This window comes from Rhineura floridana, chromosome 1 (genome assembly GCF_030035675.1).
Source record: "Rhineura floridana isolate rRhiFlo1 chromosome 1, rRhiFlo1.hap2, whole genome shotgun sequence".
Lineage (NCBI taxonomy): Eukaryota > Metazoa > Chordata > Lepidosauria > Squamata > Rhineuridae > Rhineura > Rhineura floridana.
Window position 1 is genome coordinate 221,979,424 of NC_084480.1, and position 15,128 is coordinate 221,994,551.

Here is a 15,128-nt window from a genome sequence, read left to right on the forward strand (position 1 = left end):
AGAGTGTCAACAAGCATATAGATAGAGGTGATCCAGTGGACATAGTGTACTTAGACTTTCAAAAAGCGTTTGACAAGGTACCTCACCAAAGACTTCTGAGGAAGCTTAGCAGTCATGGAATAAGAGGAGAGGTCCTCTTGTGGATAAGGAATTGGTTAAGAAGCAGAAAGCAGAGAGTAGGAATAAACGGACAGTTCTCCCAATGGAGGGCTGTAGAAAGTGGAGTCCCTCAAGGATCGGTATTGGGACCTGTACTTTTCAACTTGTTCATTAATGACCTAGAATTAGGAGTGAGCAGTGAAGTGGCCAAGTTTGCTGACGACACTAAATTGTTCAGGGTTGTTAAAACAAAAAGGGATTGTGAAGAGCTCCAAAAAGATCTCTCCAAACTGAGTGAATGGGCGGAAAAAAGGCAAATGCAATTCAATATAAACAAGTGTAAAATTATGCATATTGGAGCAAAAAATCTGAATTTCACATATACGCTCATGGGGTCTGAACTGGCGGTGACCGACCAGGAGAGAGACCTCGGGGTTGTAGTGGACAGCACGATGAAAATGTCGACCCAGTGTGCGGCAGCTGTGAAAAAGGCAAATTCCATGCTAGCGATAATTAGGAAAGGTATTGAAAATAAAACAGCCGATATCATAATGCCGTTGTATAAATCTATGGTGCGGCCGCATTTGGAATACTGTGTACAGTTCTGGTCGCCTCATCTCAAAAAGGATATTATAGAGTTGGAAAAGGTTCAGAAGAGGGCAACCAGAATGATCAAGGGGATGGAGCGACTCCCTTACAAGGAAAAGTTGCAGCATTTGGGGCTTTTTAGTTTAGAGAAAAGGCGGGTCAGAGGAGACATGATAAAAGTGTATAAAATTATGCATGGCATTGAGAAAGTGGATAGAGAAAAGTTCTTCTCCCTCTCTCATAATACTAGAACTCGTGGACATTCCAAGAAGCTGAATGTTGGAAGATTCAGGACAGACAAAAGGAAGTACTTCTTTACTCAGCGCATAGTTAAACTATGGAATTTGCTCCCACAAGATGCAGTAATGGCACCAGCTTGGACGGCTTTAAAAGAAGATTAGACAAATTCATGGAGGACAGGGCTATCAATGGCTACTAGCCATGATGGCTGTGCTCTGCCACCCTAGTCAGAGGCAGCATGCTTCTGAAAACCAGTTGCCGGAAGCCTCAGGAGGGGAGAGTGTTCTTGCACTCGGGTCCTGCTTGCGGGCTTCCCCCAGGCACCTGGTTGGCCACTGTGAGAACAGGATGCTGGACTAGATGGGCCACTGGCCTGATCCAGCAGGCTCTTCTTATGTTCTTATGTTCTTATTTTAGTTTAGATAGTGAACTAACAGTGGGTGGGGGAAAGGATGCAAAAAAGCAGCATGGCTTAAAAAATTATCATTGTATATTGTCCAACGATAATTATAGACTCTGAACTGGAAGTACAGCCCAATGCTGACAGAAGTGGTCACTGCCCACAATTTTCAGAAGAAAGCTCAGAAACATCATTACTTTCATTCTGCAGTACATCAGTCATGTAATCAGCAAGGTGAATCTAAAAATTAAAACATCAGGCTCAACCCTGAAAACAGGATCCAGTATTCCCATGTTGCACACCCACACATGCTAAATGCATTTGAGGCTTTGACCATAAACTTCACAAAGGATGAAAACTCTTGAAAATATGTAGAATATAGATTTTGGAGATGCATGTAGCCCACTAAGGTTCAAATAACTTATCTTTTCAGGTAACATAGAAATCTCAGCAGGAAACGAGATTATTTGTACTGCAAAACACTTAATCTGAAGCAGTTTTGACGTACGTTTGAACTGCACCCAGCATGAATCAGGTCAGTGCAGACCCAGATAATGTCGTGACAGAGACAGCTATGTGGTCTGCATACATACACCAGCTCTTCTGAGATATGCAGTGGTTAAAAGGACAAGTTAGTCTCTTGCTGAAGCTGTGAACTCACAAAAGGTTGCCTTTGACAAGTCACTCTCTCTTAGTTCAGCCCCAATCCCATCCCTGTAGCCACTGTATAGGGTAGTGATAAGGAGTACTGAGCCGTTAGTAAATAATACGGAGTGTCATTATTTCGTTTGAAAGGGGCTTTTTGTCACCATGTCAACAGCATGCCCCTTTACTCATTCTCAGCATTATGCACAGCTGGGATCACATTTAGAAAAGTTAAGCCTGCACTGAGAAGTCCAGAAATACAACATGTGGAGTTGGTTTTCCAGATGCCGTATTCGTTCCTTTCTTGTTATTGTGTTATGATTCTCCTCGTGAGTTTGTGGCTGAGGGTGATTGAGATTGCTTGCTAATAGGAAAAAAAGGCATCACTAGATCCAGCCTTAAGTAGACCTGTTGCAACTTTCAAATTGGCAGCTTCCTGCTTAGTTGATGGGCAGTTGGCCACCAAATTTGGACATTTTTGGTGATTTTTCAGGTCTAAAAATGCTAACTTTATTTCTTCAATAGAACATTTTTACAAACTTTTTGTGTTTTTGGTCATTTGTCTTTGCTTCCTGTCATAAAAGTTTTAAGCCATAAAACCATCATTGAGGGGGCAATGATAGAAAATTAGTGAGTGGTGTTATGCAGATGAGCTAGACCCTCAATATTTAATAAAAATGGACACTGCCAGAAGGGATTACAAGCAACTGAACTAAAAAAGAAAGAAGTATTGTTATCTGGAAAAATATATTTGCCAGTATTCTGACTGACACTCATACCATTGGCATAGGTTTTAAAACAGAGTGAATGGTTTCACTTGGCCTTAAACTTAAGTTGTAAAACAGATGTTGGTTACTGAAGGTACTATAAAAATCAGGAACTAATTCAGTTTCACGCTGGTGAAATGTTAAGAGTGAATTATCTAGAATTACCCATTACTACTAGCAGTAGTAAAGTTCCCGTCAATATGATGGGTGGCACATGTCAAGCATTAGGGGGTAATTTTGTTTGCTTTGCTTTTCCAGTACATGGTGCTAGAGCTCACTTGCCTTCACTCAGCTCAGCCTAGAATGACTGGGCTCCATCTTGATCATGTTGGGCCCATGGCTCTGTAGGTCCATTTGATCCAACACAAAGTCAGAATATTCCCAGAATGAACTTTTGCATCCTCTGGGCAAATCCCCAGTGCATAAGAGAAGGGCTAGGCCGATGTGTAACCAAATTCACCAGCACATCAAATTTTCGTTCCCAGAATGTGCCCAGAGGCCTATTAGGCACTCTCTACTCTGAGCAGCATTGAGTATTAGGGTTGCCAGACTCAGGGCCTGAGACTGATCCTGTATCTTTGGGAGAAAAGAAAGTCAGCCAAGTGCAGGTATTCTTGCAACACTGTAATGAGAAAAACCACAAGGTGGAATTCTCCCTTCCCCCTGCACAACTTTTAAAGATACAGAAGACCTCTTGGTTGCCAGGCCCAGCCTCCAAGAGGTCTTCTGTACCTTTAAAAGTTGTGCAGGGGGAAGGGAGAATTCCACCTTGTGGTTCTTCTCATTACAGTGTTGCAAGAATACCTGCACTTGGCTGACTTTCTCTTCTCCTAAAGATACAGGATCAGTTTCAGGCCCTGAGTCTGGCAACCCTATTGAGTATTGCCAGAACTAGCATCCTTCTGTTTGAACATTGCTTCCAGTGGCTGTCAGATGTGTCCATTTAAGGAATGGTTGTCACCTGGTATCACAATAACTCAAGTGCAAATCTGGGTTCGGAGAACATTTTGCTCACAATGTGGCAATTATGGTAACAGCTTGGATGGAGGATTGTGAGGTAATGGAAAGCTCACACCTCCCTACTGTACAGCCCTTCATCCAGGCCTAGAAAACAAGGACTGATACTGACAGAATGATGGTGAGATAAAAGCATCTGCCATGTTTACACCACACAGCCCTAAACTGAAGTCACTGCTGCCACAGTGAAACAAGCAAGAGAAGACTCATAGAATGGGCCCTGTAGTACCCTGAAATTTGCATTATGGCAATAGCATAGATCATGGGTTACACAGCATGAAGGAGTTGCCTGCATGATATGGGCAGATGGTGAAGAAAAACCTCTCTTCTCTCCCTTTTCCATTCTATCAGCATTAGGTCTCAGATACCTGGGACAAACTAGACCTTGGGGGTGGGTTGGTGGTTGGTTGGGGGGGTGAGAAACAGCCCTTTATTGTAAATGGGCTGGATCATAGACTTTACACTCTGCTTATCCCCTCAAAACAATGCTTGCTTGATAAGTTGCTTTTCCTATTTTACATTCAGAAAAATGAGGCTGAGAAACAGGAACTTGCCCAACATCATCAATGATCCAAAGGCTGAGGTGGGACATGAACTTCTATCCTGTAGGCACATGGTCCACTGTATGTATTGGACCTCATATTACCTCTCAGCATGGTTCTAACAGATCACTAGAAATTTGCTGCCTAAATCAACCACAGTTAAATACCCTTTTCATTTTCAACATCATGATGTACAGTCTTCACAGACATATATATACATATCAAATAATATTTGGGTGCAGTTCAGCCATCACAAAGGTGTCCTAGAGTTAGCAGGGTACTGCTGTATATGATTAAGGTTGCTAATTTCACATTCTCTTTTCCCTGAGTATATTTTGGCTACAACCCTCAAGCCACTTCCTCTGGAGCAGCCCCAATGACTTCTGTGGGAATATCTTACTCTCAGGAATTGTGTGTGTGTGTTTAAGGATTATAGCCTTTTTTCTGAAATAAGGATTTACCATATTTATCATAGTATTCCTCTTATACCAGGGAAAGGCACAGGAGGCTGTTCCTTTTGATGTCATGACAAAACCAGGGCTCCAATTGAAGTAGAATCATATGTAACGAAAAACTGCATGCAATTTAGTTTAAAGAATTTCAGGTTTTGCAGTTGGTGACTGTGACACATAGCATCTTATCTCCCCTCCCCCTGAAATCCTAAGGGAAACTATCAGGTATGTGCCCTTTGGCAAGTCATAACGAGATTATTGTTTTTATGATTCTGTTTTATTTTCTGCATCACTTAGAAATTTTGAATGTTGTGGTATATAAATGCTTTTACTTTAAATTGATTAAATAAATAAGTAGGTACAACAGCCTTCCCTATGTTGCGCTGTGTGTAATTGTGTTGCTTAATTTCGTTTAAAATCAGTACCACAGCAGCAGAGTAACAGCAGATGTTGAAATGCGAGTGTGCCAGCGTGTGCATGCGTTTGCCTAAGAAAACAGGCTTTTACCCTGCATCAGCATCACTGAGACTTGAGACTTAGTAAAATAAGAAAAGCTACTTTATTTATAGAAATACATAGTAGATAGAAAAGCATACCTAGTTCTAACTAACTAGCTAAGTTGGAGCCGTAACGCCCAGGTGCGGGAGTTAGCCCCATGCTAGGAGAGAGCAGAGACAAAGGGATGTCTCCTCTCTCCTGGACAGCTGGAGAACAAAGGAACAGAAAGGGCAGGAGGAGGAGGGGCAGGTAAGCTTCCCGAAAGACCTCACAGTCTAGCGACAGAAGAAGGGCAGTCAGAGCATCACAGGTAAAAGGTAAACAAGCCTGTCCACCTGAAGGACCCTAGCTCTATCTTCCTTCTGGAGCTTAAACAAAAGAACAAAACAGGAGTTGCTCTTGCCCCACTTCCAACACCCCAACACGATGCCTTCCAGATGTTTTACAGTACAATTCCCATTAACCCCATCCAACACAGCCAATGTTCAGGGATGATGGGAGCTATAGTCCAAAACATCTGGAGGGCACAGGGTTGGTAAAGATAGATCTACAATAGAGGAACAACAACAACTTGCCTTACATGGTTATTTAAGGATTTAGTGACATGATACATGTGAAATGTCAGAGCTTTCAAAAACTGCTTTATAAACACTATTTATTAATTATCATTACCACCATCATCTGCTGACTGTTTAATCATGTAGATTTTTGCATTGGCCCAAACTCCCTATTTTATGCTCTATAGCTTGACTGAAAATAAGCAAATGCCTCCCTTAAAACCTGGGCTAGTATAGCAGCACTAATGGAGCACACTGTTATCTGTAATTACTTCTCTCTCTCTCTCCCTCTCTCTCTCTCACACACACACACACACACACACACACACACACACACACGCACGCACGCACGCACGCACGCATGCACGCACACACACACAAAGAGCCATGAGAGTGGTTGTATACTTTAGCCAGCATAGATTTCTCACATTCCGCCATGTTAAATTGAAAATACCCCCGTGCCATTCTGCTACTTCCCATAAACTCATTTCAAAACAAAATCTTACAAAGCTTGTAGTCTTGAACTCAGAAACACTTGCTTAGCAATCCTCTAAGTTTTCATGATGTTACACAAAACACTCAGAGAGAATGCAGAGTTCAAAGTTTAAAAGAAGAGTAAAATAATCCAGACCCCATTGGACTTTTTTCTCAGTGGTCTCATAATTTCTTGAAAATCAGCCATGTCCACACAGTACATGTAATCTTGTTACTGACCTTGCTCCATACTCTGACTTTCATCTTCTTCAGTTTAAACGTTTAAAAAATGCATGGCTGATTTTTAATTAATTTAAATTAACATTGGAGTCTATGGTAAGCACAGGCTTGCTCTGTAAGAACCAACTGTCAGTGTTCTAAAAGCCAGACTAACAGCTTTTGGCTTGGCTAATCAAGGGGCCACACCCAAGCCAGACATTTATTCCACTTTAAACAGTCATGGTTTCCCCGAAAGAATCCTGGGAAGTGTAGTTTGTGAAGGGTGCTGAGAGTTGTTAGGAGACTCCTATTCCCCTGACACGAGTTCCAGTGGTCAGAGTGGTTTAACAGTCAGTACCTCTTCCCAAAGAATTCTGGTGATTGTAGCTCTGTGAGGGGAATGTCTGGTGTGGATGTGGCCAGGGACAGCTTTAGTTTAAATTTGGGTGGGAGACTACATGTGCCCGCTGTAGAATAAAAAGGTGGGGAAAACCCTGAAAAAGAAAGATACTGCTCACAATGTTTTCCTTTTGGAAAGGGAAGGGGCTTTTCCTCTGTCCAGTGCCCACACACCAAATCTCCTCCCCTCCCTCCCTCTTCTCCTCTCTTCCCTTGCTCCTTACTCCTCTCCTCCTCCTCCCAGTACCATAAACAGATGGCAAAGAATGGGTCAAAAATATTAGTAAGGGTCTTTTATGAAATCTCTTTCTCCCCTCCCCCACTGGCTCTCCTTTCTACCCAAGGAAGTACACATTAATACCATTCCACATATTCTATCATTCTGTTCAGCATTTGTATGTATAGGCCCACAATTCAAAATTTTAGAATTTGGTACTAGTGTTTTAAAATGTCTCCATATGTTGTTCAGGAAGGAATGGATGATCCAGGGGTCCACGGAGGAGGAGTTGGTTGGGACTAATAATTGTTCACACAACAGTGATCTACTGGTGCAACCAGGATCCACGGCATAATGCAATGTGCTATAAAATGGTCTTCAGCAGTGGTATTGGCGGTTTGAAGATACAAGTTGTAGCCTTGTAAGAATCAGGAAAACCTGATATACCTAGAATGCAACAGAAATTTTTGATGGTATACCTGTTGAAATGGAAATGGACTGCCTTCTAGTCGATCCTGACTTATGACTACCCTATGAATAGGGTTTTCATGGTAAGCAGTATTTAGAGGGGGTATTGCCTCCCTCTGAGGCTAGTCCTCCCCAGCTGGTGAGGGCCTGCTCAGCTTGCCAAAGCTGCATAAACCAGCCCCTTCCTTGTCTGCAACTGCCAGCTGGGGGGCAACTGGGCTTCTTGGGACTATGCAGCTTGCCCACAGCTGCACAGGTGGCAGGGCACATAACCCCTGAGCCACTCATTGTGGGAGTGATTTTTAGCTGGCCCTTGACACCCAGGAGACACGCGCGGGGATTTGAACTCACAGACTCTGGACTCCCAGCCTGGTTCTCCTCCCCACCGTGCTATACCAGCTTATTAATGGTATACCTGTTAGAGCCACAAAACCATACCATTTCCAAGCCCCCAAAACATTAAAGTCCAGATGCATCACCATACATTTTCAGCTGGAATTTGGTTTGTGGGACAATGGTTTTGAGCGAGCTCTTCAAAACAACCAGTTCAAAGTTTTCAAAACTTGGGAGCATTGAATTTTATAAACTCTCTCTAGATCGTTAGAAGGACTGCACTGAAGTCTTAGATCATCTCCAACTTCACAAAGACAGAATGGTAAAGAGAACTCACATTGTAAGCTCTGGGGCACTGTTACAATCTTTATCTAGGATAAAGAATACGATTGCTGCATATCTTGACGTGTGAGTGTGTATGCTAGAATTTTATTTACTGGGTGGCAATTCAGAGTCTTCCTTTCTTTAAAGTGCATAGGCACATGGCTCATTTTTGTGACTGGACACATGTATACAGTATTGAAGCCAGTAGTGTAGTGGCAAATTCGGAAGTACAGGGTCCCTCCATGATAGTCACGCCACACCCCCTCACAGCCATGCCCTGTTCCACTTTCCCTCATCTCTCTTGCTCTCCCTGTCATCTTGCGTGTTCACACTCCACTACAACAGTCATTCCTAGGAGCCAGTCAGCGTGAAAGGGAAAGCTGTGTTTAGCAACTGAGAAGAGTCTCCTCAGTGACTGACTCATCTCCTTTCATCTGATTGGCTCCAATCAGCACAAAAGGACAAGGACTCTTCTCAGTGGCTAACATGCTCCCTTTTCATGATGACAGGCTCATACACAAGGACCTGACTGGGACCCTGCTTGCAAAAAGAAGTACCGGGTCTCTGACCCACCACAACCCTTGATGGCTATACACCTGACTGAAGCACATGCTTCAGTACTTGCACTGCAGCGTCAACTTGTTCTAATTCCCTGTAGATCGTTATTGTTAAAGAGTTTATCTGCCAGTGAAATGCTAGTGGATAATTTCTGAGAGAGAAGTGTCAAGGGTCAACTTTGCCTGGAAATTATGCTCTCTGACCCAGAAGCTCAACTTCCCTAATGGCAAATGTGTGGGAGTTGGCATCCTCAGTGGGAATGGAAACACACTCTGCACTGGTTCCCCATGTTTTTATCACTTTACATCTGGGCTGGGGAACCTGTATCCCTCCATATGTTTTTGGCCTCTAACTCCCATCAGCTCCAACCAGCATGGTCAATGGTCAAGGATGATGAACTGCACTATCCCTACTTGACATATTGCAGAACTAAATAGGGGCCTCAGGGCTGAAATCAAGGCAATTATTGAAGCAGGGCAAGCTTCAATACTATCAGTACTATCAGGTTGGTCTGGTGTGCTTGTCTCAGATTGCCTTTTATGGGAACACTTTGCAACAGTAGCAGCTGGTGTGATGGGGCAGAGCCATGGACCTGCCCTCCTGACACGGACATCGCTGCTTTGCAAACGTCTGCTTGCAAGCTAAAGCACCCAAGCAAAAGCACAGGCAGCTACAAGCACGTGCATAATTTTGTTATATTCAGGGATGCAATCACAAACATAGATGGGCTTTTTTTTTTTTGCCTAGGGTGACATCTCTCAATTTCCACTCAGGCCTTGTGAGCAGGGAAATGAGTCCAGAGGTAGCTTATCAGTCTTAGCTATCTCCTTTTTATCTCCAGGTTCTATGAGTGACATCCATTCTCTAGGCTCTGGTGTTATTCAAGGAGTTCACCAAGGTAGTAGCGGAGTGTGAGAAGCATGGCATCTCTCTCAGTGAGATGGAGGGACTTTTGTTGTGCTCCTGGTATTATTTTGTACCAAAAGTAAGGCAATCAGAGAGGTCTACTGAAGAAACAACAGACATTTTATTTGGAACAAGTTATTTCCCTGTCCGTTCTGCCCCACCCCCACCCCAAGTTATTTCACAGTTTAACATGGTATCATTGGTTTAAGACCTAAAAGAGTTCTGCACAGTTATTATAGTGATTTTTTTTGTCTTGTGTAATTTTTTCAAATAATACAATATTTATTTTCTGCAGCTTGAAGCTAGAAATATGTTGTTACCATTAGCAGGAAGATAGGTGAAAAGCTGGTACTGGCTTCTCTTTCTCTTTCCATTGCAGACATAGAAATTAACTTGGACGGGACTTGTAATTCTCTGATTGCGGAATGGTGGAATTTCAATCACCAATGAAGTCTAAAAGAAAGTGTTTAAAATAGTGATTTTTATAAAAACATATGTGAATCACTCGATGAAACAATGTCTTAAACAGATGGTCCATAAAGCTCATCACATTCATGCCTAAACAAGAGGAATACACCTCCACAGCTTGGCAAGAAAATTTCTACATGCTTGAGTTTTCCTGCAGTGGCCCATGGAGTGGCTAATCTGAGCACCTCCATAGAAGTTGTTGTTTTGTACTCAGGTGCATGACTACAAAAAACAACTGTCACTGAGTTGCTCAGATTCACCACTACAGAGGGAGAAAAAAGGTTTAAAAATGACTCTGTGCTGGTGGCATTTTAAAGGGAGACAGACGAAGGGTTGTGCCCCTCTCACCTACCAGATCTCCCTGCCAATCATCCCCCTCTAGTCCCTATAGTGCCTTATGAGAAAAGCGGTAGTATGGACCTTGTTTTCCTTATAACATGCACTTCTATCCTGAACCTTTCCCAATTACCAGTCACTGCTCACATGTATTTTAAAGAGAGGAAGACTTCTCCAAACCTTTTACCAGATATAATTTGGGTGTATTTTGTTCTCAGATATTATACCAGCTTTAAAAAAGAAAAAAGAAACTTATATGAAACAGCCTGAGTTTGAAGTGCCTACAGATAAGTTCCGCAAACATTCTGAGAGGCATTTCAGGCCCTAGACGAGGGTTGGGAAACCTCAGGTCCCCAGGGCTGAATGTGGCCCTCCAGGTCTCTCTTTCTAGCCCTTGAGACTGTCCCCAGGCCACACCCCTCGCTGGAACTGACCTGTGATAATGCCTTGTTTGTTTGGATGAAGGCTGGAGGGATGTGTGTCTGGATATGTAGGAGTCACATTTCTTACTTTTCTGCCTCAGCTCACTTTCGCCTGTGGCATGTTGCTCCCAGAAGGTTGCCCTCTACAACATGCCACCCTCAAGACAAACAAGGTTCCCCACTCCTACCCTAGAAGTCTCTTGTGCTCCTCCACACAGTCTTGTCACTATTCAAATTAGTGCTGAAGTTAGAGCAGAGGTTTCCTGTGGAAGGTGTAACATATTGCCAGAGCTTGGAAAAGTTACTTTTTTGAACTACAACTCCCATCAGCCCCAGCCAGCATGGCCACTGGATTGGGCTGATGGGAGTTGTAGTTCAAAAAAGTAACTTTTCCAAGCTCTGCTATTGCATACCCTTCCTTTTGCCTCTGGCCTTGAACAGGCTTGAAGCTGTCATTGGACTGAAGACTACTGACAAGATTCAACCCCAGGAGGAACCCCACTCCCTTTACTCTTGCATAGGTTCTGTCTCTCCATACAGTCATTCAGCAAATGTCTGCAAACTCTGCCAGTATCACTGCCCCACGCATTCGGAGTAATTTCACACATTACAAGTTGCAACCAAAAGCAGCACAAGCTTACTCATGGTTCAGTTTTTGATGCCACATTGTTACTCCCAAGAAGCGAAACTTGTGAATCACCTATTGAAAACCATGTGATGGAAAGCAAGAGTATGAATGTACTCTTACAACGGCTGTTTCCCCACAATTCATGCAGAGCCCCTCTTCATTGGGATAAAAATGAAGAGTCCATACTACCAGGGTCAAACCCAAATGGTAACTCCCCATTTCTTCCCCACACAAAATGGAGCAGAATTTTTTAAAAAAAAACTTGATTGCTTTGTAAGGTAAAATTGCAGGTAAGTTTCTTGGCAATATATTAACACAATTTTATTTTTCCAAATATTTTTATGAAAGTCTCCTCTCTTGTTTAAAAAATACAAAAAGTCTTCCAGGATATTTTACTATTAGCTACAGAGTAGCCTAGCACTCCAAGGTGACTGTGTCCATTCTCACAATCATGTACAAGGTACAATTTCTCAGTGTCTAATCACTCAGTGACTCTCAACTTAATGAACTGGCCTCAGTAAAAAGGGAAGAGAACTTAAAATGTTTGGGGCAGTTTTGTTTAGTGCAAAGCCTTATATACAGCTGTGCTGTGAGACAAATGACATGAGCAAAACGATAGAACCACTTTCACTAGAAACATTTTTAAAGGGTGTCAACTGATATGAGAGAAGCTATGTGTGCTCTAGCTTTTTCACATGTACCGGGGTGAGAGACCTTTTTTGGGCCTGAGGGCCACATTCTTGCTTGATCAACTCTCTGAGGGCCACATGCTAGTGGAGAGCATGGCCAAAGTGGGTGTGGCCATGTCTCTCTCTCAGGCATACACACTCAGTCACTGTCTCTCTCTCACACTCATACCCAACTATACAGGGTATATGCTGTATTTGATATTACACTAACTGAGCGATAAATATGCATATATGAATACACACACAGGAAAATTACAGTGTTTTCGGGGGGGATACTTACTGGCTTACATAACTCTTTATCAGTTTTGGCTTCCATTTCCCACACATGATGACCATCTAAAAACAACAAGAAGAAAAGAAAATATTTATTAATTAATTTATTATTTATTATTTGATTTATATCCTGCCCTTCCAGCAGGAGCCCAGGGCAGCAATTATACACCTTCACATTATTTCTTTACAGATGCCAAAAATGAAAAGGGGGTCCATTTTTGTGACATCCCTCCTTTAATATAACACACACAAGGGATGGGAGAGAAATTTGATTCAGTTCACATTTAAACCTGAATTTATGAAATTGGCACTTTCCAGAACAATATGAGAACCAAAACACTTATCCAAATGTTGTGATGCAATTTTCCAACCAAGCAATGTTTGCAAAAATGCATATTATACAGGAAAGTGTGCACAAAATGAATATATTGGTGAAAATAACATAAAAATGCTTTATATTAAGACAAATTGCTTGCAAAAATTTGTACGTCAGTCAAAACTGCATACAAAAAATGTATTCGGAGAAATTTACACGACAATGCTGAATAACATTCATAAGGATTTTTTTTTTAAAAAAATTGCAAGTTGCTGCAGAAATGTGGGGAACCAAATTTAAGATTAGAAAAATGAGAAACTGAGAGAACCGAAACTGACAGATCCTTCCATCCCTGACACACACAGGATATGAAGCTGAAAAGGATTCTTTTCTTCTTTCACACTTATTGATTCCTTCCTTCTCCATTGCAATCAGCCTTCCAAGATGAATCTATTCACTACTTCACAGGATACACAGGACAGTAAAACTGCAATTCTAAAGGAAATGCAAAGGGTTCAAATGTTGGAATTTTTTGGGGGGGGAAGGCTGGACCCATCTGTCAGTGCTGCTTCCTCTCTCAGAGGTCTTTATATTAGTTAGCTCCATGTATGTTTTTCCAGACAATCATGGAGACCAACACATCACTGGTCTGGTTTTATAGCAAAGACATCGGCAGGAGGAAACCCGATGTTACCTCATTTGTGTATATTTATTACAGCACTGTGATGCACAAAAGTAAATAATACTAATTTTAAATCTCTTTCCACATCAATGTTTGCAATTTAAGCCTCTCTTCAAAGCATCAATGAATGGTTTTTGTATTGTTTCTCTACTTCCATTTTCAGGATAACAGTGACACATTTAGAACAGTCTGATTTACGACAAATATCTATATACATTTTTTTCCTTGTGGAAACCAATCTATCTCCATGCAAACACAATATTGTGGGATAATCCCCTCCTGATTGTTTTTAGTTTTTTTTAAATGCTTATTTGCATCTTTTAAAAACATCTATAATACAGATGTTTGTCCAATGTTGTCATCTTCTCCCCTTTCATCTTTCATTGCAACTGCATGGAAGGCATGACGGTGTTCTGCTGTCATGATATGCATCATGAAGTGGGACTCCTACCATACTGGGTCTGTTTCCACAGAGAACACGATGGGGCTAGGAACCACTTTACAGAATAGAGGGGAGGTGGTATAGTGCCCAGTGAAGAGCTCTTCCTGACATTATTTTAGTGACACAGAACTGATGCTATGTGCACCCTCCCTCTCCTGCTTCAGTAATTTTGGAAGCTCCAGGCCATGTGAGAGGAGCCCACAACATGGTTCCTTTCCCCTGCCAGCAAGGACCAATTTAAGAAGGGAGATGCTATGTATGAAGGAATTGACTAGCCAGCTCCTCCTATATGATCTCTAACTTCTGATGCCACAAGAATGGCCTCAAAGGGAAACATGCTGGAGTGGCTCCCTTATGACCCAAATGAAATGTCAGCAGGAGGGCCCTTACTCATCAGAGAATTGAAACCTATGCTCATTACTTGACTTTTTGCTACATCAGAAGACAGAGCTACCTATATACCTCTGACTGTGAGATGCTGGTGGCAGGCAACAGGGGACAGGTATCTCCAGCCCACCCTGTTTGGAAGCTTCTCAAGCACCTGTCTTCTGGGCATGGTTAAAGACAGAGTACAGTGTTACATGAGTGGTCAATAACAGCTCAGCAATACTGCCTCCATATTTCTAAAAAGCAATTTAATGTGGCTGCAATACAGATTTATAAGTAATATTATGATATTGGCCATTTTATTTTATAATCATTCTTTACTCTGAACATTTGCCTCCCCCCCCATTGTCAACACATTCTGAGCAGACGTTTTTGCTAAGCTTTCCATTTATGAACCATCAAGTATCTTTTCTAGATCGTCACGTTCAATTTAGATGCCATCATGCATCAATGTAAACTTGGATTCTTTCTTCTTTTTTTGTACCTGTTGTGCCCAATTTTGGCTTGTAATGCTCATCTCAAACACAAAGCAAGCATTACATGACCTCCCAAGTTCTTCTCAGGCATGAAAGTCAGCCTGAGTTACTTGCTGCCAGCTTCCTTCCCTTTTGCCCACTTACCTTGCCGCTGTTGCCTCCATCTCCAGGGGACAAGGAGGAAAGTTTCTCCCACCAGCACAGATATCAGGAACACCGAGTAAACTATGTTTCTGAGTATTCCTGGTGCTTGTTTCATTGCCGTAGTACTGCCAGGTAAGAGGAAAGAGGGCTTCTTCTTGCTAT

The 15,128-nt window shown here is 42.2% G+C and overlaps 1 protein-coding gene across 3 annotated transcripts in view; it reads right to left on the reverse strand.

Annotated features, from left to right (window-relative positions):
* NFATC1 (nuclear factor of activated T cells 1) overlaps positions 1–15,128 on the reverse strand; it is a 205,727-nt gene that overhangs the window by 66,535 nt on the left and 124,064 nt on the right. For all 3 annotated transcript variants that reach the window (XM_061594032.1, XM_061594021.1, XM_061594038.1), the window contains exons 7-8: positions 12,527–12,582; positions 10,024–10,156 (exon numbers count right to left, since the gene is read on the reverse strand). In XM_061594032.1, coding sequence (XP_061450016.1) covers positions 10,024–10,156; positions 12,527–12,582 — 189 coding nt within the window. The remainder of the gene's footprint in view (positions 1–10,023; positions 10,157–12,526; positions 12,583–15,128) is intronic.